Here is a 27,051-nt window from a genome sequence, read left to right as displayed (position 1 = left end):
AACCATAGAAAGCTGTAAAGACTTGATACACTAAATTACAAGGTTAAGGGTATGCACTTAACAGTAAAAACATTGAAAAAATAATAAATTAATTAATATCATAAGCACGTTTAAAAAGAAACGTTTTCAGATACACTTTAAAAGATTCCAGTGACATGCAATTCTTAATTTCAAGAGGCAGCTCATTCCATAATTTAGGGCCAACTTTCTGAAACGATCTTTCTCCATACTGTGTATAAACTCTAGGTTCAGTCAAATAGATAAGATGATTATAATTGGCATATTTAAACATATTACTTAAATAATCTGGTCCCATAGGCCATACCATTAAGACATTTATAGACAAGAAGCAATAACTTGTATTAAATTCTGTAACTAATAGGCAGCCAATGAAGGTCTTTCAGAGTGTCTCCTAGATGATTATTGTATGATTACTGTATGATTGTTGTATTGCAACAACTAATGAATCAAAATCTCAGATCAATGGAAAACAAAAAAACTAGACATGTAAAAGCTTTTGGACATACAGACTTCAGAAAGAACGGTATCTGCACAACAAACTACAGATGGTGGAATTTCGTTCCTCTCAATTTATACAAACAGTTTCACAGAGTGGCCAATTGGTTCTTTTTAATCATGTTGGCATTGAACTGGGTCCCTCAGCTTAATGCAGTCGGAAAATATTTTTCTATAATGCCTATTTGTATAGTACTGTTAAGTGATGCTATCAAGGACTTGTATGAGGACATTCGACGAGCCAAGCAAGATGATCGCATCAACAGTAGAGACTCTCAGTGCTATGATAAGAAAACTGGGCAGTACTATCGGAAAAGGTGGAAAGAATTACAAGTTGGAGATGTCATCAAGGTGGTGTGTAAGGAAGAGGCTCCCACTGACATTCTCATTATCGACACATCTGATGAATTTGGTTTTGCTTATGCAGACACTTCCACACTGGATGGTGAGACCAATCTCAAACAAAGGACTTGTGCTAGTATTCCTAACATGGAATCCACCGGTTTGCGAAATCTCGAATTAGATATAAGTGTTGATATGCCAAACGATGATTTGTCTGAACTCAACGGGTATCTTCATCATGAACAAGAAAATAGAACTCTTAATTTAGACAATTTTATCCTCAGAGGTTCAGAGCTGAGAACACTGATTATGTTGTTGGTCTGGTAGTGTATGCTGGTCATGACACAAAAGCCATGCAGAACAATAAAGGGGGTCGCACCAAGATAAGCAACATTGAAAGGACGATGAACGGCACTATCTTGATCATGTGTTTAATCCTTATCTCGATATGTTTCATATCAGCGTTTGGACAGTGGCTGTGGCTGCGGTCCTATTCAGATCCAAGGGTCCATAACATGACCCGGGTTATCAATATGACAGATAACTTTGTGACTGAGTACAAAGTAGCACCCTATTTGATACCCCAAACTCAGCAGATAGCATACCTTGCTTTCTTGTCCTTCTTCACGTTTGTCATTATTTTCAATCAGCTAATCCCAATGTCTCTGTATATCCTCCTCGAGATTACCAAGTTGCTGCAAATGTGGCTCTTGCAGAAAGATCTCGATCTTTTTGGTGAGAGGGCAATAAACTGCCGCTCAATGAGTATTGGAGAGGATTTGGGGCAGGTTCAGTATGTTTTCTCCGATAAAACAGGAACTTTGACTGAAAACAAGATGATTTTCAAATGTATGTCAGCTTGTCGAAGAGTGTTTGGCAGCTCTAAGACGGGTAATAATTCAGATAACTTGAAGATGGATGACAATGGGGGCGAGAGACCTCCTGTTGATCCTGCTCTGGCAGAAGCACTTGAAGCTAAAACTGGCTACGAAGATGTCAACAGTGTGGTGATCGCCATGACCATCTGCAACACTGTCATGGTGACATCCGAGGGTCGACGTGGCACAAGTTTCTCCCAGTACCTCCCACGTGACTTTAACGGTATTGTGTATGAAGCTGAGTCTCCAGATGAGTTGTCACTAGTGAACGCCGCGCGAGAGTACGGGTTTGTGCTTCTGAGGAGAACTCCAGAGAGCTGTGTGGTCAGACAACAGAAAGTTATCATGAGATACAAGGTAAGAACAGCTGCTGCTATTTTTTAAACATTTTATTTGAAATATAGATTGTACATCAAAATGGAAAAACTTTGTTTAGGGATCGTTCAAATATTACATAATATTTGAACGATCATCCCTAATTGTACAATATGCGATCATTTCAGATCACAATTAAATGTTCACTAACGTAAGCAAAACCAATAATACCATTACAAAAGTCAAATTCTCAGACATTTGACATTTGATCATCATCCAAACGTAATTCTCACTTGCAACATCATAACCACCGCTTCACGTGGTTAGTGAGTGAGAGTTAGAAGTAAAACACAGACACCCACTCCACACCCACTCCACACCCACTCCACACCCACTCCACACCCACTCCACACCCACTCCACACCCACTCCACACCCACTCCACACCCACTCCACACCCACTCTCGCTCACTCCACACCCACTCCACACCCACTCCACACCCACTCCACACCCACTCCACACCCACTCCACACCCACTCCACACCCACTCCACACCCACTCCACACCCACTCCACACCCACTCCACACCCACTCCACACCCACTCCACACCCACTCCACACCCACTCCACACCCACTCCACACCCACTCCACACCCACTCCACACCCACTCCACACCCACTCCACACCCACTCCACACCCACTCTACACCCACTCCACACCCACTCCACACCCACTCCACACCCACTCCACACCCACTCTCGCTCACTCCTAATCCCAACAGTTAACCACCTAAACCACACCAGGTACTGTGCTCCCTTCCTTTTAACTCACAATCCCAACAGTTAACCACCTAAACCACACCAGGTACTGTGCTCCCTTCCTTTTAACTCATAATCCCAACAGTTAACCACCTAAACCACACCAGGTACTGTGCTCCCTTCCTTTTAACTCATAATCCCAACAGTTAACCACCTAAACCACACCAGGTACTGTGCTCCCTTCCTTTTAACTCATAATCCCAACAGTTAACCACCTAAACCACGCCAGGTACTGTGCTCCCTTCCTTTTAACTCATAATCCCAACAGTTAACCACCTAAACCACACCAGGTACTGTGCTCCCTTCCTTTTAACTCATAATCCCAACAGTTAACCACCTAAACCACGCCAGGTACTGTGCTCCCTTCCTTTTAACTCACAATCCCAACAGTTAACCACCTAAACCACACCAGGTACTGTGCTCCCTTCCTTTTAACTCATAATCCCAACAGTTAACCACCTAAACCACACCAGGTACTGTGCTCCCTTCCTTTTAACTCACAATCCCAACAGTTAACCACCTAAACCACACCAGGTACTGTGCTCCCTTCCTTTTAACTCATAATCCCAACAGTTAACCACCTAAACCACACCAGGTACTGTGCTCCCTTCCTTTTAACTCATAATCCCAACAGTTAACCACCTAAACCACACCAGGTACTGTGCTCCCTTCCTTTTAACTCATAATCCCAACAGTTAACCACCTAAACCACGCCAGGTACTGTGCTCCCTTCCTTTTAACTCATAATCCCAACAGTTAACCACCTAAACCACACCAGGTACTGTGCTCCCTTCCTTTTAACTCATAATCCCAACAGTTAACCACCTAAACCACACCAGGTACTGTGCTCCCTTCCTTTTAACTCACAATCCCAACAGTTAACCACCTAAACCACGCCAGGTACTGTGCTCCCTTCCTTTTAACTCACAATCCCAACAGTTAACCACCTAAACCACGCCAGGTACTGTGCTCCCTTCCTTTTGACTCGGTCCGAAAGTGTCAGAGTATTATTGTGATTCATCCTCGTACCATGAAGATGGTAATGTACACGAAGGGTGCTGATTCGGCAGTGTACGGCAGACTCCGGACTTCGCAGAGCAAGGAGGAGGATGAGCTGAGAGCTGCTACTCTTGATCATGTTAGTGTATTAATTGTTTTATGTTTTATTAGTTAAGGAGAGGAATATTATTCTGTTCACTAGTATATTTTAATCCTGTTAAGGCTATTATTAGTACGGACTACGGAGGTGGTGAATATTATTCAGTTTATTTAGTGTCAATCAAAATACCGATTTACCAGGGTTATATCCTTTCCCGATAATCCTGACTGAGTTTACATTTTAATATAACAACGCACAAATTGTTTTCATGAAATTAGACTCAAGAAAAATACACAACTAAATAAAACTTATCTTGTCTCATAGTAAATGTATTGTACCCCTCCAACCCTGGTATTGGTAAGAGCAAGTTGGTATAGTGAATGTATTGTACCGGGTACCCCTCCAACCCTGGTATTGGTAAGAGCAATTTGGTATAGTGAATGTATTGTTTGAGTACTAGTACAGTAGTAGGTAAGTTTCAAAATAATCCTGTCCAGTGTCCGGTACAGTGTAGAAGTGAATGTACTTTAAGAGTTGAGTGTAAGTTAGTTGAGAGATATTATAAGTTGTTTGTGCGGATGTTCTAGAGGACTGACTAATTGCTTGTGATGAGCCCAGTATGAGGTGTATTATAAAGGAGTATAGGCATGGTACCAGTCCGTAACTCATTGCGAGGTCACGTGACCATGACACTAATAGCGTGTACAACTTTCTCATAATCAGTATTAACTGTTCAATATGGATGAGTTGCTATTCAATATGGTTAGAAAGTGTGATTTTACATAATAATTATAGACAATAGTAGTTAGGCCAGCTCAGCGAGATGATGAAATTGGTAAAGTTAGAAGTAAGGTCACGTGGTTAGTAAGGTAGAGTTAGAAGTAAGGTCACGTGGTTAGTAAGGTAGAGTTAGAAGTAAAGTCACGTGGTTAGTAAGGTAGAGTTAGAAGTAAGGTCACGTGGTTAATAAGGTAGAGTTAGAAGTAAGGTCACGTGGTTAGTAAGTGAGAGTTAGAAGTAAGGTCACGTGGTTAGTAAGGTAGAGTTAGAAGTAAGGTCACGTGGTTAGTAAGGTATAGTTAGAAGTAAGGTCACGTGGTTAGTAAGGTAGAGTTAGAAGTAAGGTCACGTGGTTAGTAAGGTAGAGTTAGAAGTAAGGTCACGTGGTTAGTAAGGTAGAGTTAGAAGTAAGGTCACGTGGTTAGTAAGGTAGAGTTAGAAGTAAGGTCACGTGGTTAGTAAGGTAGAGTTAGAAGTAAGGTCACGTGGTTAGTAAGGTAGAGTTAGAAGTAAGGTCACGTGGTTAGTAAGGTAGAGTTAGAAGTAAGGTCACGTGGTTAGTAAGGTAGAGTTAGAAGTAAGGTCACGTGGTTAGTAAGGTAGAGTTAGAAGTAAGGTCACGTGGTTAATAAGGTAGAGTTAGAAGTAAGGTCACGTGGTTAGTAAGGTAGAGTTAGAAGTAAGGTCACGTGGTCAGTAAGGTAGAGTTAGAAGTAAGGTCACGTGGTTAGTAAGGTAGAGTTAGAAGTAAGGTCACGTGGTTAGTAAGGTAGAGTTAGAAGTAAGGTCACGTGGTTAGTAAGGTAGAGTTAGAAGTAAGGTTACGTGGTTAATAAGGTAGAGTTAGAAGTAAGGTCACGTGGTTAGTAAGGTAGAGTTAGAAGTAAGGTCACGTGGTTAGTAAGGTAGAGTTAGAAGTAAGGTTACGTGGTTAGTAAGGTAGAGTTAGAAGTAAGGTCACGTGGTTAGTAAGGTAGAGTTAGAAGTAAGGTCACGTGGTTAGTAAGGTAGAGTTAGAAGTAAGGTTACGTGGTTAGTAAGGTAGAGTTAGAAGTAAGGTCACGTGGTTAGTAAGGTAGAGTTAGAAGTAAAGTCACGTGGTTAGTAAGGTAGAGTTAGAAGTAAGGTCACGTGGTTAGTAAGGTAGAGTTAGAAGTAAGGTTACGTGGTTAATAAGGTAGAGTTAGAAGTAAGGTCACGTGGTTAGTAAGGTAGAGTTAAAAGTAAGGTTACGTGGTTAATAAGGTAGAGTTAGAAGTAAGGTTACGTGGTTAATAAGGTAGAGTTAGAAGTAAGGTCACGTGGTTAGTAAGGTAGAGTTAGAAGTAAGGTTACGTGGTTAATAAGGTAGAGTTAGAAGTAAGGTCACGTGGTTAATAAGGTAGAGTTAGAAGTAAGGTCACGTGGTTAGTAAGGTAGAGTTAGAAGTAAGGTTACGTGGTTAATAAGGTAGAGTTAGAAGTAAGGTCACGTGGTTAGTAAGGTAGAGTTAGAAGTAAAGTCACGTGGTTAGTAAGGTAGAGTTAGAAGTAAGGTCACGTGGTTAGTAAGGTAGAGTTAGAAGTAAGGTCACGTGGTTAGTAAGGTAGAGTTAGAAGTAAGGTCACTTGGTTAGTTAGGTAGAGTTAGAAGTAAGGTCACGTGGTTAGTAAGGTAGAGTTAGAAGTAAGGTCACGTGGTTAGTAAGGTAGAGTTAGAAGTAAGGTCACGTGGTTAGTAAGGTAGAGTTAGAAGTAAGGTCACGTGGTTAGTAAGGTAGAGTTAGAAGTAAAGTCACGTGGTTAGTAAGGTAGAGTAAGAAGTAAGGTCACGTGGTTAGTAAGGTAGAGTTAGAATTGAAGTAAGGTCACGTGGTTAGTAAGGTAGAGTTAGAAGTAAGGTCACGTGGTTAGTAAGACCTAGAGTTAGAAGTAAGGTCACGTGGTTAGTAAGACCTAGAGTTAGAAGTAAGGTCACGTAGTTAGTAAGGTAGAGTTAGAAGTAAGGTCACGTGGTTAGTAAGGTAGAGTTAGAAGTAAGGTCACGTGGTTAGTAAGGTAGAGTTAGAAGTAAGGTCACGTGGTTAGTAAGGTAGAGTTAGAAGTAAGGTCACGTGGTTAGTAAGGTAGAGTTAGAAGTAAAGTCACGTGGTTAGTAAGGTAGAGTTAGAAGTAAGGTCACGTGGTTAGTAAGGTAGAGTTAGAAGTAAAGTCACGTGGTTAGTAAGGTAGAGTTAGAAGTAAAGTCACGTGGTTAGTAAGGTAGAGTTAGAAGTAAAGTCACGTGGTTAGTAAGGTAGAGTTAGAAGTAAGGTCACGTGGTTAGTAAGGTAGAGTTAGAAGTAAAGTCACGTGGTTAGTAGGGTAGAGTTAGAAGTAAGGTCACGTGGTTAGTAAGGTAGAGTTAGAGGTAAGGTCACGTGGTTAGTAAGGTAGAGTTAGAAGTAAGGTCACGTGGTTAGTAAGTGAGAGTTAGAAGTAAGGTCACGTGGTTAGTAAGGTAGAGTTAGAAGTAAAGTCACGTGGTTAGTAAGGTAGAGTTAGAAGTAAGGTCACGTGGTTAATAAGGTAGAGTTAGAAGTAAGGTCACGTGGTTAGTAAGGTAGAGTTAGAAGTAAGGTCACGTGGCCTGGTTAGTAAGGTAGAGTTAGAAGTAAAGTCACGTGGCCTGGTTAATAAGGTAGAGTTAGAAGTAAGGTCACGTGGTTAGTAAGTGAGAGTTAGAAGTAAGGTCACGTGGTTAGTAAGGTAGAGTTAGAAGTAAGGTCACGTGTTTAATAAGGTAGAGTTAGAAGTAAGGTCACGTGGTTAGTAAGGTAGAGTTAGAAGTAAGGTCACGTGGTTAGTAAGGTAGAGTTAGAAATAAGGTCACGTGGTTAGTAAGGTAGAGTTAGAAGTAAGGTCACGTGGTTAGTAAGGTAGAGTTAGAAGTAAGGTCACGTGGTTAATAAGGTAGAGTTAGAAGTAAGGTCACGTGGTTAGTGAGGTAGAGTTAGAAATAAAGTCACATGGTTAGTAAGGTAGAGTTAGAAGTAAGGTCACGTGGTTAGTAAGGTAGAGTTAGAAGTAAGGTCACGTGGTTAGCAAGGTAGAGTTAGAAGTAAGGTCACGTGGTTAGTAAGGTAGAGTTAGAAGTAAAGTCACGTGGCCTGGTTAGTAAGGTAGAGTTAGAAGTAAAGTCACGTGGTTAGTAAGGTAGAGTTAGAAGTAAGGTCACGTGGTTAGTAAGGTAGAGTTAGAAGTAAGGTCACATGGTTAGTAAGGTAGAGTTAGAAGTAAGGTCACGTGGTTAGTAAGGTAGAGTTAGAAGTAAGGTCACGTGGTTAGTAAGGTAGAGTTAGAAGTAAGGTCACGTGGTTAGTAAGGTAGAGTTAGAAGTAAGGTCACGTGCTGGTTAGTAAGGTAGAGTTAGAAGTAAGGTCACGTGGTTAGTAAGGTAGAGTTAGAAGTAAGGTCACGTGGTTAGTAAGGTAGAGTTAGAAGTAAGGTCACGTGGTTAGTAAGGTAGAGTTAGAAGTAAGGTCACGTGCTGGTTAGTAAGGTAGAGTTAGAAGTAAAGTCACGTGGTTAGTAAGGTAGAGTTAGAAGTAAGGTCACGTGGTTAGTAAGGTAGAGTTAGAAGTAAGGTCACGTGGTTAGTAAGGTAGAGTTAGAAGTAAGGTCACGTGGTTAGTAAGGTAGAGTTAGAAGTAAGGTCACGTGGTTAGTAAGGTAGAGTTAGAAGTAAGGTCACGTGGTTAGTAAGGTAGAGTTAGAAGTAAGGTCACGTGGTTAGTAAGGTAGAGTTAGAAGTAAGGTCACGTGGTTAGTAAGGTAGAGTTAGAAGTAAGGTCACGTGGTTAGTAAGGTAGAGTTAGAAGTAAAGTCACGTGGTTAGTAAGGTAGAGTTAGAAGTAAGGTCACGTGGTTAGTAAGGTAGAGTTAGAAGTAAGGTCACGTGGTTAGTAAGGTAGAGTTAGAAGTAAGGTCACGTGGTTAGTAAGGTAGAGTTAGAAGTAAGGTCACGTGGTTAGTAAGGTAGAGTTAGAAGTAAGGTCACGTGGTTAGTAAGGTAGAGTTAGAAGTAAAGTCACGTGGTTAGTGAGGTAGAGTTAGAAGTAAGGTCACGTGGTTAGTAAGGTAGAGTTAGAAGTAAGGTCACATGGTTAGTAAGGTAGAGTTAGAAATAAGGTCACGTGGTTAGTAAGGTAGAGTTAGAAGTAAGGTCACGTGGTTAGTAAGGTAGAGTTAGAAGTAAAGTCACGTGGCCTGGTTAGTAAGGTAGAGTTAGAAGTAAGGTCACGTGGTTAGTAAGGTAGAGTTAGAAGTAAAGTCACGTGGTTAGTAAGGTAGAGTTAGAAGTAAAGTCACGTGGTTAGTAAGGTAGAGTTAGAAGTAAGTCACGTGGTTAGTATGGTAGAGTTAGATGTAAGGTCACGTGGTTAGTAAGGTAGAGTTAGAAGTAAGGTCACGTGGTTAGTAAGGTAGAGTTAGAAGTAAGGTCACGTGGTTAGTAAGGTAGAGTTAGAAGTAAAGTCACGTGGTTAGTAAGGTAGAGTTAGAAGTAAGGTCACGTGGTTAGTAAGGTAGAGTTAGAAGTAAGGTCACATGGTTAGTAAGGTAGAGTTAGAAGTAAGGTCACATGGTTAGTAAGGTCGAGTTAGAAGTAAGGTCACGTGGTTAGTAAGGTAGAGTTAGAAGTAAGGTCACGTGGTTAGTAAGGTAGAGTTAGAAGTAAAGTCACGTGGTTAGTAAGGTAGAGTTAGAAGTAAGGTCACGTGGTTAGTAAGGTAGAGTTAGAAGTAAAGTCACGTGGTTAGTAAGGTAGAGTTAGAAGTAAAGTCACGTGGTTAGTAAGGTAGAGTTAGAAGTAAAGTCACGTGTTTAGTATGGTAGAGTTAGATGTAAGGTCACGTGGTTAGTAAGGTAGAGTTAGAAGTAAGGTCACGTGGTTAGTAAGGTAGAGTTAGAAGTAAGGTCACGTGGTTAGTAAGGTAGAGTTAGAAGTAAAGTCACGTGGTTAATAAGGTAGAGTTAGAAGTAAGGTCACGTGGTTAGTAAGGTAGAGTTAGAAGTAAGGTCACATGGTTAGTAAGGTAGAGTTAGAAATAAGGTCACATGGTTAGTAAGGTCGAGTTAGAAATAAGGTCACGTGGTTAGTAAGGTAGAGTTAGAAGTAAGGTCACATGGTTAGTAAGGTAGAGTTAGAAATAAGGTCACATGGTTAGTAAGGTCGAGTTAGAAATAAGGTCACGTGGTTAGTAAGGTAGAGTTAGAAGTAAGGTCACGTGGTTAGTAAGGTCGAGTTAGAAATAAGGTCACGTGGTTAGTAAGGTAGAGTTAGAAGTAAAGTCACGTGGTTAGTGAGGTAGAGTAGAAGTAAGGTCACGTGGTTAGTAAGGTAGAGTTAGAAGTAAGGTCACGTGGTTAGTAAGTGAGAGTTAGAAGTAAGGTCACGTGGTTAGTAAGGTAGAGTAGAAGTAAGGTCACGTGGTTAGTAAGGTAGAGTTAGAAGTAAGGTCACTTGGTTAGTAAGGTAGAGTTAGAAGTAAAGTCACGTGGTTAGTAAGGTAGAGTTAGAAGTAAGGTCACGTGGTTAGCAAGATAGAGTTAGAAGTAAAGTCACGTGGTTAGTAAGGTAGAGTTAGAAGTAAGGTCACGTGGTTAGTAAGGTAGAGTTAGAAGTAAGGTCACGTGGTTAGTAAGGTAGAGTTAGAAGAAAGGTCACGTGGTTAGTAAGGTAGAGTTAGAAGTAAGGTCACGTGGTTAGTAAGGTAGAGTTAGAAGTAAGGTCACGTGGTTAGTAAGGTAGAGTTAGAAGTAAGGTCACGTGGTTAGTAAGGTAGAGTTAGAAGTAAAGTCACGTGGTTAGTGAGGTAGAGTTAGAAGTAAGGTCACGTGGTTAGTAAGGTAGAGTTAGAAGTAAGGTCACGTGGTTAGTAAGGTAGAGTTAGAAGTAAGGTCACGTGGTTAGTAAGGTAGAGTTAGAAGTAAGGTCACGTGGTTAGTAAGGTAGAGTTAGAAGTAAAGTCACGTGGTTAGTAAGGTAGAGTTAGAAGTAAGGTCACGTGGTTAGTAAGGTAGAGTTAGATGTAAGGTCACGTGGTTAGTAAGGTAGAGTTAGAAGTAAGGTCACGTGGTTAGTAAGGTAGAGTTAGAAGTAGGGTCACGTGGTTAGTAAGGTAGAGTTAGAAGTAAAGTCACGTGGTTAGTAAGGTAGAGTAGAAGTAAGGTCACGTGGTTAGTAAGGTAGAGTTAGAAGTAAGGTCACGTGGTTAGTAAGGTAGATTTAGAAGTAAGGTCACGTGGTTAGTAAGGTAGAGTTAGAAGTAAGGTCACGTGGTTAGTAAGGTAGAGTTTGAAGTAAGGTCACGTGGTTAGTTAGGTAGAGTTAGAAGTAAGGTCACTTGGTTAGTAAGGTAGAGTTAGAAGTAAAGTCACGTGGTTAGTAAGGTAGAGTTAGAAGTAAGGTCACGTGGTTAGTAAGGTAGAGTTAGAAGTAAAGTCACGTGGTTAGTAAGGTAGAGTTAGAAGTAAGGTCACGTGGTTAGTAAGGTAGAGTTTGAAGTAAGGTCACATGGTTAGTAAGGTAGAGTTAGAAGTAAGGTCACGTGGTTAGTAAGGTAGAGTTAGAAGTAAGGTCACGTGGTTAGTAAGGTAGAGTTAGAAGTAAAGTCACGTGGTTAGTAAGGTAGAGTTAGAAGTAAGGTCACGTGGTTAGTAAGGTAGAGTTAGAAGTAAAGTCACGTGGTTAGTAAGGTAGAATTAGAAGTAAGGTCACGTGGTTAGTAAGGTAGAGTTAGAAGTAAGGTCACGTGGTTAGTAAGGTAGCGTTAGAAGTAAGGTCACGTGGTTAGTAAGTGAGAGTTTTCCAAATCTATTATTACACGTGATCTATTGTTATACACGGTGCTACAGTGGATGATGATTCACAGTATCAGTATATGATAACAATCTATACAAGACGTTTACACTACACTTATAACTATATATTAACACAGTTACAAACACCTGTACAGTGTATAGCAGCTACAATAGCCAGGTTATAGGACGTCTATTGTTGAACTTTCACACTATACTAGTAGATCATGGCTAAGAGACGTTAACAAAAATAATTAGTTGTTCATAAAAACAAATGATAACAAAATAAAAGGATGCTAGATAAAAAGAACCATGAACTAATCTACTAGATAGTAACTAATCTCCTTGCCAGATCAACTCGTTTGCTAAAAAGGGACTGAGGACACTAGCATTTGCGTTCAAGATACTGGAGCAGGCAGAGTATGAGCAGTTCATTCTCCGCTACAGACATGTGAGTTTAATAAAGTTTAATAACACCACTATTAAGATTAGTTCTACTTTACTTTTACTTTACAGTAACTTTTATTTTAATGCTTTTACTTGATTAGGTTATTTGAAATTATCCAAATCGCACGCGTGAAAGTTACGATAAATCTTGATTAGTATGTATTGTGAAATATTCAAGTATATCAAGGACTAGTATATTGGAATTTATTTGTTTATCCCATACTCATGCACTCGCACAATGTACTGCTTGTTACCTATTGCAGTTGATTTTACTCACTAAAAACAAGTGATAGGATTGCACCTGTTTACCTACAATATTTGCTGAAAGAGCCTGTCCGTGGAAATATTAATTATGATACACAGTTCCCAGGCCCACTGTGGAGTGAGGACTGGATGATAAGGACTGTTACAATAATATACTGCTTCTTATTGCCATGCAATCACCTCTCTGTCCAGTGTGATTAAATGTTATATATTTTCTACATGCAGGCTTTCCTTATCTGTTAATTCAGCTCCACAAGTAACACTGTGATAAAATGATAGAGCTCTGTTTAATAAATGTAATAGTTCTGTAATAAAAGTGATCAAAGTTCCTTGTTGCCGATGATGAATGTAACAGGTGCAGAACACACGGCGGTCTTATTGTTGGTCCTACAGGAACATAAGAAACTGGAGACCAGTTTCAGGATTGATACATATTCAAATAAAATCTTACAATGTTTGTACACCTGGTCACTAGGGACACGTGAGGTCTGTTTCAGAGCTCAGGTCACATAACCACAATTAGGCAATCACAGAACTACCTGCTACAATTAGGCAACACCTGGCTCTCCACTTTGGAATGTTCCAGAGAAAATAATAAACTCTCTTTTGTTTCAGGCGTCTGTTAAGATGGAAGGTCGAGCTGAAGCTGTTAGCAAAGCATGCAGTTCTATTGAGAGAAATCTCGTTTTGATAGGTGAGTTAACCTGAAGCTGTTAGCAAAGCATGCAGTTCTATTGAGAGAAATCTCGTTTTGATAGGTGAGTTAACCATATGAAGCTGTTAGCAAAGCATGCAGTTCTATTGAGAGAAATCTCGTTTTGATAGGTGAGTTAACCTGAAGCTGTTAGCAAAGCATGCAGTTCTATTGAGAGAAATCTCGTTTTGATAGGTGAGTTAACCATATTGGGAGTTTAGCAAAGCATGCAGTTCTATTGAGAGAAATCTCGTTTTGATAGGTGAGTTAACCATATGAAGCTGTTAGCAAAGCATGCAGTTCTATTGAGAGAAATCTCGTTTTGATAGGTGAGTTAACCTGAAGCTGTTAGCAAAGCATGCAGTTCTATTGAGAGAAATCTCGTTTTGATAGGTGAGTTAACCTGAAGCTGTTAGCAAAGCATGCAGTTCTATTGAGAGAAATCTCGTTTTGATAGGTGAGTTAACCATATTGGGAGTTTAGCAAAGCATGCAGTTCTATTGAGAGAAATCTCGTTTTGATAGGTGAGTTAACCATATGAAGCTGTTAGCAAAGCATGCAGTTCTATTGAGAGAAATCTCGTTTTGATAGGTGAGTTAACCTGAAGCTGTTAGCAAAGCATGCAGTTCTATTGAGAGAAATCTCGTTTTGATAGGTGAGTTAACCTGAAGCTGTTAGCAAAGCATGCAGTTCTATTGAGAGAAATCTCGTTTTGATAGGTGAGTTAACCTGAAGCTGTTAGCAAAGCATGCAGTTCTATTGAGAGAAACCTCGTTTTGATAGGTGAGTTAACCATATTGGGAGTTTCTTGAGCTGAAGCTGTTAGCAAAGCATGCAGTTCTATTGAGAGAAACCTCGTTTTGATAGGTGAGTTAACCATATGAAGCTGTTAGCAAAGCATGCAGTTCTATTGAGAGAAATCTCCTTTTGATAGGTGAGTTAACCATATGAAGCTGTTAGCAAAGCATGCAGTTCTATTGAGAGAAACCTCGTTTTGATAGGTCAGTTAACCATATTGGGAGTTTCTTGGGCTGAAGCTGTTAGCAAAGCATGCAGTTCTATTGAGAGAAATCTCGTTTTGATAGGTGAGTTAACCATATGAAGCTGTTAGCAAAGCATGCAGTTCTATTGAGAGAAACCTCGTTTTGATAGGTCAGTTAACCATATTGGGAGTTTCTTGGGCTGAAGCTGTTAGCAAAGCATGCAGTTCTATTGAGAGAAATCTCGTTTTGATAGGTGAGTTAACCATATTGGGAGTTTCTTGGGCTGAAGCTGTTAGCAAAGCATGCAGTTCTATTGAGAGAAATCTCGTTTTGATAGGTGAGTTAACCTGAAGCTGTTAGCAAAGCATGCAGTTCTATTGAGAGAAACCTCGTTTTGATAGGTGAGTTAACCATATGAAGCTGTTAGCAAAGCATGCAGTTCTATTGAGAGAAACCTCGTTTTGATAGGTCAGTTAACCATATTGGGAGTTTCTTGGGCTGAAGCTGTTAGCAAAGCATGCAGTTCTATTGAGAGAAATCTCGTTTTGATAGGTGAGTTAACCATATGAAGCTGTTAGCAAAGCATGCAGTTCTATTGAGAGAAACCTCGTTTTGATAGGTCAGTTAACCATATTGGGAGTTTCTTGGGCTGAAGCTGTTAGCAAAGCATGCAGTTCTATTGAGAGAAATCTCGTTTTGATAGGTGAGTTAACCATATTGGGAGTTTCTTGGGCTGAAGCTGTTAGCAAAGCATGCAGTTCTATTGAGAGAAATCTCGTTTTGATAGGTGAGTTAACCATATTGGGAGTTTCTTGGGCTGAAGCTGTTAGCAAAGCATGCAGTTCTATTGAGAGAAATCTCGTTTTGATAGGTGAGTTAACCTGAAGCTGTTAGCAAAGCATGCAGTTCTATTGAGAGAAATCTCGTTTTGATAGGTGAGTTAACCATATTGGGAGTTTCTTGGGCTGAAGCTGTTAGCAAAGCATGCAGTTCTATTGAGAGAAATCTCGTTTTGATAGGTGAGTTAACCATATTGGGAGTTTCTTGGGCTGAAGCTGTTAGCAAAGCATGCAGTTCTATTGAGAGAAATCTCGTTTTGATAGGTGAGTTAACCATATTGGGAGTTTCTTGGGCGTTAAATAGTTAACATGTACAATAAGCAAGGTTTATATTTTAGCACATTTGGTAGATTTATATTACCATACGGTTCTAGAACCCAAGATAATTGTGATCGATAATCGTTTAAAACTCCTCTCAATTATGGTTGAACAAGTGGTGCGTGGTTAGTGGTTACCACCCCTGCAGATTTCGTCGATTTCAGGTGCCGACAGGACCTTAAAAATTAAAAGCAAACTTAAATTTTTTCCCCAAAAATCGAGCGCTTTCTGCGCAAAAAATTGACCTCAACAGAAAAAATTAAACATGGCTTCAAATCCAAATTTGAACCAGAGATTTTTCACTTCCTCTCGATAAACTCAATTTTCAACCCAAAATAAAGTCTCAAAGGGGGAAATTACTCAGGTCAGGATTGTAGGCAATTATTATGCCAAACCATACATTTTTGTAAATTCATTAAACTTTCAATTTAGCCTAAAACACCCTATTTCGCAAAATTTTTTGGGAACTTAAAAGTTCACCTCAAAACGAAATCTGCACCTATGGTGGTTACCACCAGTTACCACTAGTTACCACACGCTATATCACGGGTTCTACTAACTGAACAGATGCCATGTGTGTGTGTGTGTATGTGGTTTATAGCGGCTGCTTTGTTTTGAAATTTCATGATGTGCTCATACAATCGTGAGCTAATTGGATTAACTCTTTTCAAAGAGATCTGAGCACAATGCGGAAAGCAATTGGAACGCATCTGTTTCTCCAGAATTCTTATATAAATATGCTAATAACTTATCTGAAGGTCAGTATTATGATCTAGCTTTCAGTGTCTTCCTGAATCCTGATGTTTATTATATAGCGGCAGAGTTTATGAAGTCTGATAGTAAGGTACCTAGAGAGAATATTCTATAACTATTAAGCTGAACAGACCTGACCTGGACAGTGTGCCACTCTTTGGGTGGTTTTTGGGACTAAGGACATTTCTGCACAGAAACCCTTGGGGCAAATTTTTTCCCAGACAATTTTCACGATGCCCTAACTACAATTAATTTTGAATTATCAATTTCCTCAAAAATCACGAGATGGGATCTTTCAATCTTTTTGTCTGTCATAATTTAAATCACCGCTTGATCACCTCCATCATGCATAACAATGTTAACTTTGTGAGTTAAAAGTAAGTTAAAAACTCTCACAAGACTGTAACGTCAGCAGGAATTGCATGTGTTGGCTCTACGCCAGCTATTTCCTACGTAATGAATTCCTGAGAATCGCTGTGAATATTTTGGTCAAATTATTCCCACATGGCTCTACGTGACTAGATCGTGACGTTCAATTTAAATCTTATTAAAATGTAATGAGTGGTTAAAAGAAACGTGAGATACCTGTCATTTGATCATGGTGTGTCATCACTCATCATCTTGTATTACATTGTAAAATTAAACATCCCATTATCAATGCGGTTCTTCATTGATTTGTTTAAAAAAAGTTAAAAAGAGCCTGAGAAGTTGATAAAACAGTTGTTATGCTCAACAATGGCAACAGGATATCCGGCTGTAGCTACTCTTGGGTCATGTAACACACTTGTGGTTTTAGTGATCACGTACCAGATTAATCATGAATAGTCCTGGCATTGTTTAAATTATAAACATATTATGCATGTAATATTAGTTCGGGTTTAATCAAGCTTCGTCCGTAAAAGGTCACAAGGTTGAGAATATTTGTAAGTACAGATCTCAGTAAACATCTCCCTCGCATATCAGGATTAATGATTTATCCCCGTTTACATAGTTTGTGTCATCAGTCATGAACTGATAATTCTGGTAATTCCCAATCAATGGCATTCCATCTCAACGTGGCATCTTTAGGCTGAGATTCAGCGAAAGTATAGTATATTCCATTGTCGTGGACTCGTGGTAGCTCGAACTTTGAGTCTGCCAAATTTCGGGAGATTGTTTTCCAATTATAAATTCTCCCGATACAGATCACAAGAACTGATGAAATATGTTCTGTAAAAACAGAGCACAAATCTTATGGTTATGACGTCAGTAATAGTTCCAGTAAAATATTGCCTAACGGATAATTAGTAAGCGAAACCATTAACCGATAATTTTATTAAGTGTCTGAACCAAGTCTTCATGTACAATCTGCAGCATAGGCTGGGATGTTGCGTGTACAACGCAATATTGACAGTCTCATAGCATGCTGCTATGTTCACTGAGTGTATGTACTCATAATATTAAAATGAGCATTTCGAGATCTAAATTGAATAAGTTTCACGATATTCTATAATAGATCACAACAAATCTTGAGTTTTTGCCATCTGAGCATGCTGTTTAAAATGTGTTAAGATGTAAACCAAGTTGACAAACTTACTGTATAGTCATCACTTGATTGGATTGTGTAAACATTCAAAGCTTAAACCACAATTAATTACACGCGTATATTGAAGCTTGCCAACATACACAATCCTGTAGCTGTGTAATCAGTGTGATACTGATATCGTAATGTGGTAATACTGTCATTATTACAGCAGAATTTGTTAAAACTTTTCAATTACACAAGGTATCGCTGTAAACAAGCGGCATATATAATATTCATTTGTAGCAATCTGCAAACTCTGCATAGTTATCTCCAATCTTTTCCAAAATACTAACGACAAATCCGTTGCTAAGCAACAGCCCCACAAGTCCCACCTGTATTCCAATAATATAATGAACTACTCACGTGTTCCCACGTACCACTGTCATGTGGTATTGGTCCCGAAGATAATTGTTTCTCACAAATGTTTCGGTAGTTAGCTAATGACCAGGTTCACACCTGAGATCATGACTAATGACTACTAATGACTATGACTAATGACCAGGGATTCAGACACACATGTCCTCCAGAATATAGGGCAACTCTTTTCAAATTCGTCCACAAATTCACAAGAATTCTCTGACGCAGGGAGGGTAATATTAAGTCACGGGATTTTCTTTTGACCACGTCTTGGATCACCGCCCCTATCAAGATTCCTGAGAAAGTGCGATTGTCACGTGTCACGTTCAGTGGCGGTCGGCGGAACGTACTTGTCCCCCCCCCCCCCCCCCCCCCCCGCAACATTTCTTCCCCCACAAATTAAAACAAAAGGCAAGCCCTCGTGAGACTTAAAATTAGGATAAAATAGCTAATACTATGTTTACAGTTGACTACAAGTAGATTTACTGAATGGGTATCATAGACTCATTTTATCTAGAAGATTGTAGTTTCATTGCTTCTGAAGTAGCTATCAGTTCGCCGGTCAATGTTGGGTATAATACTCTTGGGTATCATAGACAGATTCTTGATCTTTTAGGCTTTAGCAGGTACCCCTCCTCATTTAACCCTCAATAAAGTTTCCTATCATTCGGCATATTATGATATAATGTAAATATGTGACTCTAAAGTTTAGCCACACTTATTTGTAATTAATGTGACTCTAATCTGCTAATGCGATTGTCAAGTCAAACAGTTAACTACTACTACTATGTCGGAACTAAGCCAGATAACCCCCTCCATATATCCCTGTCCCGCATCAGGGTTCGCAGTTCCTCTTTAGAGTTTGTCCCAACTTCCTTCAGTAACATAGACAAGTAGCTTTGTCTTGGTCGGCCTTGCTGTGCTTTACCATGCATAGGTTCATATAAGACTAAATCACTGTCTGATGATAAACAGTTAACAGGGAGTTATACACAGTGAATTTATGATATGATTAGTTACTAATAAGGATAAGATATTATATTAGGCGACTCCCTTTCTTCGATTAAGAGCCTTAGTTTTATTTTCCCAACAATGAGCTAACAAGTTTAAATGCTATTTAGGCGTTTACCCTCGATCTGAGATCTCTCCCACGTTCACCTAATGAACGTCGCGTAATACGTATACGTTCACTAGTGTATATACACTTTACACTATAATAGTCTACATACACTATACACGTAACTTTATTGAAAAGTTCTGGAAGGTCCAGTAACTAACACATCACCACGTAAACCAGACCTTCAATTCAATAATGATAATGTGTGAGAGCGATACCGCTGATAATCAAACTATATCTATTTAAAAAGTAGTGGAAAAAAACTTAGGGGACAAACGTTTAGTTATAAATATTGTAGAATTTGATTGCTTAAATATTGATGATTTCGAACTGCATTATTATAATATCATAACAGCTAGCAGATAATTTTTCTGGATATTTAAATCTGCTAATTTTAATTTTTTTGTTTCAGGTGGTACTGGTGTTGAAGACAAGCTTCAGGAAGGAGTCCCAGAGGTCCTCTCTTCTCTTAGAGCTGCAGGTAAACAGAGTCTTATTATATTTTTATAAATTAATAAATAAATGTTATTATTTGTAAAATGCTTGGACAATAAAAACATGCCACAAAAAAGATATTATATTCAAGCCATTGAATCGTGATCTAACTTATGTAAAAACCAACATTATACACCCTTCTGTAAATTGTTATTAATAATTTGTTTTTAAACATGTTTTTATTCTGTTTAGAGCGCCGAATTGGTGTCTATAATTTCGTTGTTGTGTATTATTTGTTTGTTTTACTCACTCATCGATAACCTCATTTAATTAACTTTTACTCCTTTACATTGTGGATCTTTCTGGGAGCTCTATGTTGGTCTAGTATTGATTTGATCATCTCGAAAATAACTAAATCATACCTTTCGCACTCGAGATTTTGCACAAGATTGAATTTAAATTCTTGGTAGTTGGCACTTGGCATCTATTTACAATCGGGGCCTTTTCTTCGAAACCGCAAAATGAATTTTTCATGCGAACAGAGGAGCTGATCAAAATAGTTTGAATTCTGTACACATAATATTATGCTCTAGACTCTCCTCTGATTGGCGGCTAAACGACCGGGGCCTTGATCTAATTTTGAATTATTTATAAATCTAGCAATAGTATCAATGGTATTTTATCGTGACATTATATTAATAAAATATTCCGATAAGTTACATATTTTAATAAGATTAAATTAATTCCTGGAGTCCTCTAACGGTGACCGAGGCAATTATTTCTGTGACTTGCGTATGAGTGCCCCTTGGAAGTATACAATATTCAATTCTGCAGATTTCTTTGTAACTAATGCCGCTCGGGCTCGGTCACTCGATTACTGTGAACTTCGTGGCTCTGCCTCTATAAATAGATAGTAAAGTGGGGCCATGGATTCAGGCTGATACGATTAAATAAAAATAGTTATCCCACTTATATAACCGTATAACTTAAATTGTCAGTATATCTGCCATGTTTCGGCCCAGAAGTTTGCCAATTAGCATACCCTTCTATGTGGCGTAGTTAGCTAGTATTTGGTTACCATAGCATCCATAATACGGAAACAAACAACATGAGTTACCATATTAAAACTTACTAAGTACTGATTGGTACAATGTTTTAGATATAAGGACCGGCCCATCTACTGGAACCTTAGAACCTTAGGTTTCCGGAGAATAAAAGGAAAAATGTTACCCAGAACTATTTATTATAGTCACACACCTAAAAACCCAGAACTAACGCACTAATAACACACTAATTGTTGCCCAGAACAGCTTACACACTAAATCTCAGGAATAGTAGTATGGGTACTGACGGGAGACAAGCAAGAAACAGCGGTCAGTATCGGCTACAGTTCCCAAGTGTACTCACGAGACACTCTCCTCCACAAGTTCAAGACCTCCACAAAGGAGGCTACACGGCAGAAGCTGAACGAGGTCATGGCTCACACACCTACAGGCCAGGTTAGTGCGCTGTGTACTGCCTCCCCCCACTCAGTGGGGCCCACTGTGTAGTGCCTCCCCCCACTCAGTGGGGCCCACTGTGTGGTGCCTCCCCCCACTCAGTGGGGCCCACTGTGTAGTGCCTCCCCCCACTCAGTGGGGCCCACTGTGTAGTGCCTCCCCCCACTCAGTGGGGCCCACTGTGTAGTGCCTCCCCCCACTCAGTGGGGCCCACTGTGTGGTGCCTCCCCCCACTCAGTGGGGCCCATTGTGTGGTGCCTCCCCCCACTCAGTGGGGCTCACTGTGTGGTGCCTCTCCCCACTCAGTGGGGCCCACTGTGTGGTGCCTCCCCCCACTCAATGGGCCCCACTGTGTGGTGCCTCCCCCCACTCAGTGGGGCCCACTGTGTCGCCCCCCCACTCAGTGGGGCCCACTGTGTCGCCCCCCCCCACTCAGTGGGGCCCACTGTGTGGTGCCTCCCCACTTTGTGTAGTATGTACTGCCCCTTCCCTCCCTCCTTCCTTCCCTCCCTCTCACTGTGTACTGTGTACAATATGTGTACTGTGTACAGTATGTGTCGGAAGTAGTTACAGTCGTTTGGCAATTTTTTGACACGGTTGAAATGCACCAAATTTCAAAATTTAGGTCGGAAAATTTTCTCAAGACTGTTGTCTTGTGCCGTACCATAAAGAATTTATAGAACCCCTGAAAAAAAAAACTCCTGCCTTCAGCACTCGTTGGATCAGGAGTTCTTTAACTTACCGTACATCGAATATCCAAGTACTTTTGAGTTTTGGGAGTTACATTTTAAAACTTTACTGAGTATCCTGTTAAACCCTAAACATTGCGGATATTGTCTGAGGGCAGGTAAAGGAATTCTACAAATTCCTCAGCCCCACCATCAATCTTACTATTGTACCTAAACAACCTGAATCTGCTACTACTAGTGATTGTAGACATCGCTGTAGACTGCATGCTTCTTCCGAGTTACTACTTACTTTCACCCGAGTAGCTGGACCAATTCTTCTGAAACTTACAAACTATTACACAGAACTTAGACTCCACCACACATCTTCACCACTCCCTCACCGTCTAGAACTGCTCAGTTTTCTCACAAAAACTATGTAGAAATTTGAATGGCAGGGTAGTAAAAACCTGAACCTGGTAACCTTGTTGCCTGTACAAGAGCAATTCTAACTGCACATCCACATATTTTGTAAACAAACTGATATGAATCTTATCTGCACAAAGTTGTATGCTGTCCGTCTGCACACTTTTAACATTTCTCAAGGCATAACGTAAAACAGCAAGGTGGTATTCATGTTAGAGGAATGTAGCTGTGGCAGGAGCGTTACGGGCAGAGCTCGACCGGGATTCCTGGTTACGGGTAGTAGTAGTGCTGTAGGAGGGTTTCCACGATAAATTGGAGTAGAGCTCACTACTCATGTAAATAGTAATACGTGGCAACATTAGTTTTACTGCAAACCAACTTGTAGGTACTCAGTGTAGGGATACGTATGCAGCTGAAAACGGAAAATGTTATCTTAAATAAGAATCATTAACCTGTAAAGTGTAAACCATGATCTCAGAGAAATTTGATGTGGTTTCGCTTTTGACCGTTTGGAAATGAACGTGTCCTCTAACTCTTAAGAAATGTGACCCTCCAGAATATTGCGGACTGATTAGCACCTTTAAATATTTACAGTCAGATAACTAGAAATATTCTGCTGGACATAACCCACATACCTCAAAGTGTAGTAAACCGCCCAAAAGTGTCTGAATATTGGTGAGAGAATTTGCAGTGTAGCTGAGTTTGTGATTAAAACTAATTTGCGAGAGTTGAAGTCACCGCCGGGGGATGTGAGCAACTGGGAACCAGTCTGCAGATTATATCTGTAATCCTTGTAACTTACGGTACCAACTTACATTATCTTTCTGAGGAAATATTGACTTGTAATTGTAAGTTTAAGTTATCTGAATTTGATCTGTGCATGTCGCGGTCTACGTTTCACTCTAACTCTGGTTAAGGTATAAGTTAACCTTACTGCTTAATCTAAAACCAGCTGTTACGAATATTTTAACCAATATTGGACCAATCTTGAAAACCAGGAAACAATTCTTCCAGACTACCTTTGATATAGCTAAGCTATATTTTCAGCAGACCAATCATGAATCAGTACATTATTATCAATTATAAATAAATAAATAAAGTAAAATTATACACTGCAATTTATAGGTAAATTATCATGACGATCGACGATTATTACTTTACTTATATTCAGTAAATAACCACATCTAACAAGACATCCCTCAGGTACACAAACAGGCGCTGATAATTAACGGCTGTGCAATTGAGCACCTCATGAGTTACGAGTTGAGGACGGACTTCCTGGCTTTATGCCAGACTTGTCAGACTGTGATTTGTTGTCGAGTTACTCCGCTACAGAAGGCTTCACTCGTGTCCCTTATCAGAGAGGAACTTGGGGTGAGTAGGTTGTGGTTGTGGTTGTGGTTGTGGTTGTGGTTGTGGTTGTGGTTGTGGTTGTGGTTGTGGTTGTGGTTGTGGTTGTGGTTGTGGTTGTGGTTGTGGTTGTGGTTGTAACTGTAATTGTAATTGTGATTGTGATTGTAATTGTTGGTTTTGATAATTATAAACGTTACCCGGATGAGTGTCAAGGACACGGAATGCTCTAGCGACTACCATGTATCCTCTCCGTTTTTGTTGTAAAATGATTTAACTCTAACTATTAATGTAAGTTATTTTGAGTCATGATTAGGCAAAAATCTTTGTTATCAGGTTTCGTTTGCAGCGATATTTAGAGCAGTGTAGAGTAACGAATATTGCATATATCATCCCTTACAGTCTTCCAATGTAGAAAAGCAAATTCTGCAAATGTATACTACCCTATAATAGTATAATGAATTAAATATAACCAGTATATTTACCCCCGCCCCCCCCCCCCCCCCCCCCCCCCCCGGCCCCTGGTAGAATACTGATCCTATTGTATTGTCCTGTATTGAACGGCCTAGATTGTTCCCAGATCCTGAATGATGTACAGTTAATGTTATGTAGATGTGGATGTGGAGTTAATGTTATGTAGATGTGGATGTGGAGTTAATGTTATGTAGATGTGGATGTATAGTTAATGTTATGTAGATGTGGATGTATAGTTAATGTTATGTAGATGTGGATGTATAGTTAATGTTATGTAGATGTGGATGTACAGTTAATGTTATGTAGATGTGGATGTATAGTTAATGTTATGTAGATGTGGATGTATAGTTAATGTTATGTAGATGTGGATGTATAGTTAATGTTATGTAGATGTGGATGTATAGTTAATGTTATGTAGATGTGGATGTATAGTTAATGTTATGTAGATGTGGATGTATAGTTAATGTTATGTAGATGTGGATGTGTAGTTAATGTTATGTAGATGTGGAGTTAATGTTATGTAGATGTGGAGATCAAGTGAACAACCCCCGTACAATGTCAAGTTAATTCCTATAATTAAGCAACAGCTCACACATCTACATTTCAGGTGATGACACTGGCTGTGGGCGACGGCGCAAACGATGTCGGAATGTTGCGACAAGCTGACATTGGAATTGGCATTGCAGGACGCGAGGGAACACAAGCTGTCATGGCCTCCGACTTCGCTATCGAGCAGTTCAGAATGCTTCAAAAACTGGTGTTAGTACACGGACAGTGGACTTATCACCGCATATCAGACTTTATATTCTACTTCTTCTACAAGAACCTGTTTAACGCTACCCTATCTCTCTTCTATCAGTTCTTCAACGGCTTCAGCGGGAGTTTCCCACAAGAAGAGTTCCTTGTGGTGACGTTCAACACCTTCTGGACAACACCCGGCACCTTTATCTCCTTTCTACTCAATCAGTACGGAGGGAGCAAGGAGGAGATTCTCCACGACCCGAGGGGTTACCGAGCAGGCAGACTTAACGAAGTGTTTAACCACACTAATCAGATTGCAGCGTGTCTGGAAGCTATATACCACGGTATCATAGTCTTCTCAATCCACGCCATGTCCTGCTGGGACAGTACCATCAGTAAGCTGGAGTTCGGAGCAGGTCTCACCTTTATCTCCCTGACTGTCATGAACCTCAACTTCCTGGTCCGGTGTCCCAACATCACCGTCCTCCTTGTCGTCACAATAATCATGACGCTCATCATTGAGATGTCCTGGTTCTACGGCTACGGCACCTTGGACTTCCTCTGGCAGTTCTTTAACGAGGACCCCCACTACACCTTCAAGATGAGCTTTGATAACTCCATCACGTGGTTAAACCTGGTCCTGGTCATCATCCTGTCCTTCCTTCCCCGGGTCCTTCTCTCCGTCCTGACCAGCTCCGAGACTAACAGTAAGAAACCTTACGATTCATTCTACTCGTGTTGGTATAAGAGTAAGAAGAGACTAGCTAAGAATGACTTCCTACCCATGGGGGGTCTAAGAGCTGCTTCTATAGGTGGGGGGAACCAGGACTCTAAAAAAGATTCAGACATGGCTCAGGTCACTGTGTAACGTCAGTTCCCTCCTTTAAAATTACTTCCTTTCAAATTAATTATTTATTAATTAATCACTCCGTCGTGAGGGAGCCACAGATCTTTTTTAATCATCGCTGTTAAATACGTTAAAATGTCCCCCTCAAAATATGCAATAATTTTTGTTCAATTTATGAATGTAAAGTTCGTGAAATAAGTCCTTTGCTAGTTTTGACTTTTAAACTTTTAACTAAGTTCGTAGTACGTCAGTGTTTCTTTAAAAAAAGGCCCGTTTTCGTGTTTTTAATGAATCTGAGAACAAATTCAAGAAAATTCGTCAGAAATTTGGCAGAAATACTGTCACGTATTCTGAAAAACAAAACTTATTTAACGGCAGTGACTTACAGTAACAATATTCCCTTTTCCTTACGGAACAAAAGGTTGAATCATTGAAGCTGGCGATGTAAAATAGTGTAGATAAAATGTGACCTGTGCAATATTAAATGGCACAGTGTTATTTTAAAACCGTCCTCAGTCGTTTTAACTGCAGCCGTGTAAAGTGTTTTAAATTTTGGTTGTATGATAATTATCAACAATACTCCATTATTGGCCGCTAGCCAATTGTTCGGAGTGATATATCGGTATTCAAGTTTCAGATATTCTGTTGTTTAATTGTTTTAGATTTAAATGGTGTATAAAGAAAATTACTCGGAAGTTTGACTTAAATAAGGGGGTATTGTTATTATTGTTATATTACATTTTCAGATGTTTGTTATATTGAAGGCAAGGGAATAATCCTATATTTTACTGTTACCGGGGGTTATAGCCGGGGGTTATAGCTTATAGCTTATAGCTATGCTTCCAACACTAAGTTTTGCCATGTTATTATAAACGGCTCAACAGTTATTTCGGTATTATCAGGCCATGAATGTAACTTAATTCTAGATGGCAATTTTATTATATTACTATCAACTTAATATGTCCATTGTCCAAGCTTTTTAAACACTTTAAAATTTGTATCTTGCAATTCATATTGATGAAGTGAATATTTATTTATTGCTGCATCATAATACCACAATTATTTTGTGTTAAAATTTTGGCCATTTACCCATAATTAGCGTATTCAATATGAAAGTTATGGCCGGCTATAGTCCCCTACTATGGTTACAAAAACCACCTAACACTCCCTTAGCTGGGGTGAGCTGGTTATTTTACTAATTTAATGTTATATTAGAATTTGTTACGGGTCCTGTCTCCGGTTTTAAGGTCCAAGAGAAATTCAATCGCCTAGTATAATTAGTGTATTAGTTAAGAAGGGATATCTGGCCAGCATTTCCTTTTCGAAAATCTCTGCTGCATTTGATACGTGTATCTGTAAAGCTTGTTGATCAAATTAATAATATAATTTTGATTAATAATATAATATTTAAATTAAAGAACGCCGGTTTTTTTTTTTAGTTTGCATGTTGTGTTGCAAGGGTTTCAGAATACAGTCAAACCTCCAAATATGCAGGGAATCTTAGGCGAAGACAGACATGTGTACATTTTCCCGGTTATTCGGAAATTCCCGTCATTTCGGAGAATTCCGGTAAGTCGGCGAATTCCTAGTGAAAAGGCTAGGGGTTCATATTGAATTGAGCTTATTTAGTTGATGATGGTAAAAATTCCCGGTTATTCTTGGTTTGACTGTAAAGCGTACTGACAGACATCCTCGGAGCACAGAAAATCAA

The 27,051-nt window shown here is 39.7% G+C and overlaps 2 protein-coding genes across 2 annotated transcripts in view; one reads left to right on the top strand and one right to left on the bottom strand.

Moving 5' to 3' along the window:
• The window catches only part of LOC134823189 (polyunsaturated fatty acid 5-lipoxygenase-like), a 1,185,970-nt gene that overhangs the window by 449,053 nt on the left and 709,866 nt on the right, over positions 1-27,051 (bottom strand). The gene's annotated exons all lie outside the window — the stretch shown is intronic.
• Positions 478-27,051, top strand: LOC134823264 (phospholipid-transporting ATPase VB-like). The gene is made up of 8 exons (XM_063834663.1): positions 478-2,093; positions 3,832-4,008; positions 11,920-12,018; positions 12,894-12,972; positions 19,316-19,384; positions 20,668-20,837; positions 23,132-23,302; positions 24,360-27,051. Exons 1-8 carry the CDS (start codon positions 1,212-1,214, stop codon positions 25,359-25,361), a joined length of 2,649 nt encoding a protein of 882 aa, XP_063690733.1. The 5' UTR covers positions 478-1,211; the 3' UTR covers positions 25,362-27,051.

The sequence above is a fragment of the Bolinopsis microptera genome, chromosome 11 (genome assembly GCF_026151205.1).
Source record: "Bolinopsis microptera isolate Bmic1 chromosome 11, MBARI_Bmic_1.0, whole genome shotgun sequence".
In the NCBI taxonomy this organism is placed as follows: Eukaryota; Metazoa; Ctenophora; class Tentaculata; order Lobata; family Bolinopsidae; genus Bolinopsis; species Bolinopsis microptera.
Note: the sequence above shows the minus strand (reverse complement) of the source record. Positions and strands in the feature narration are given on the sequence as shown.

Excerpts from the sequence above, each read along its gene's own strand:
- LOC134823264 (XM_063834663.1), top strand. The coding sequence starts at position 1,212 with ATGCAGAACAATAAAGGGGGTCGCACCAAGATAAGCAACATTGAAAGG. Across the intron at positions 4,009-11,919 it reads GAGCTGCTACTCTTGATCAT|ATCAACTCGTTTGCTAAAAA; the intron begins GTTAGTGTATTA and ends TCTCCTTGCCAG. Across the intron at positions 20,838-23,131 it reads CTCACACACCTACAGGCCAG|GTACACAAACAGGCGCTGAT; the intron begins GTTAGTGCGCTG and ends GACATCCCTCAG.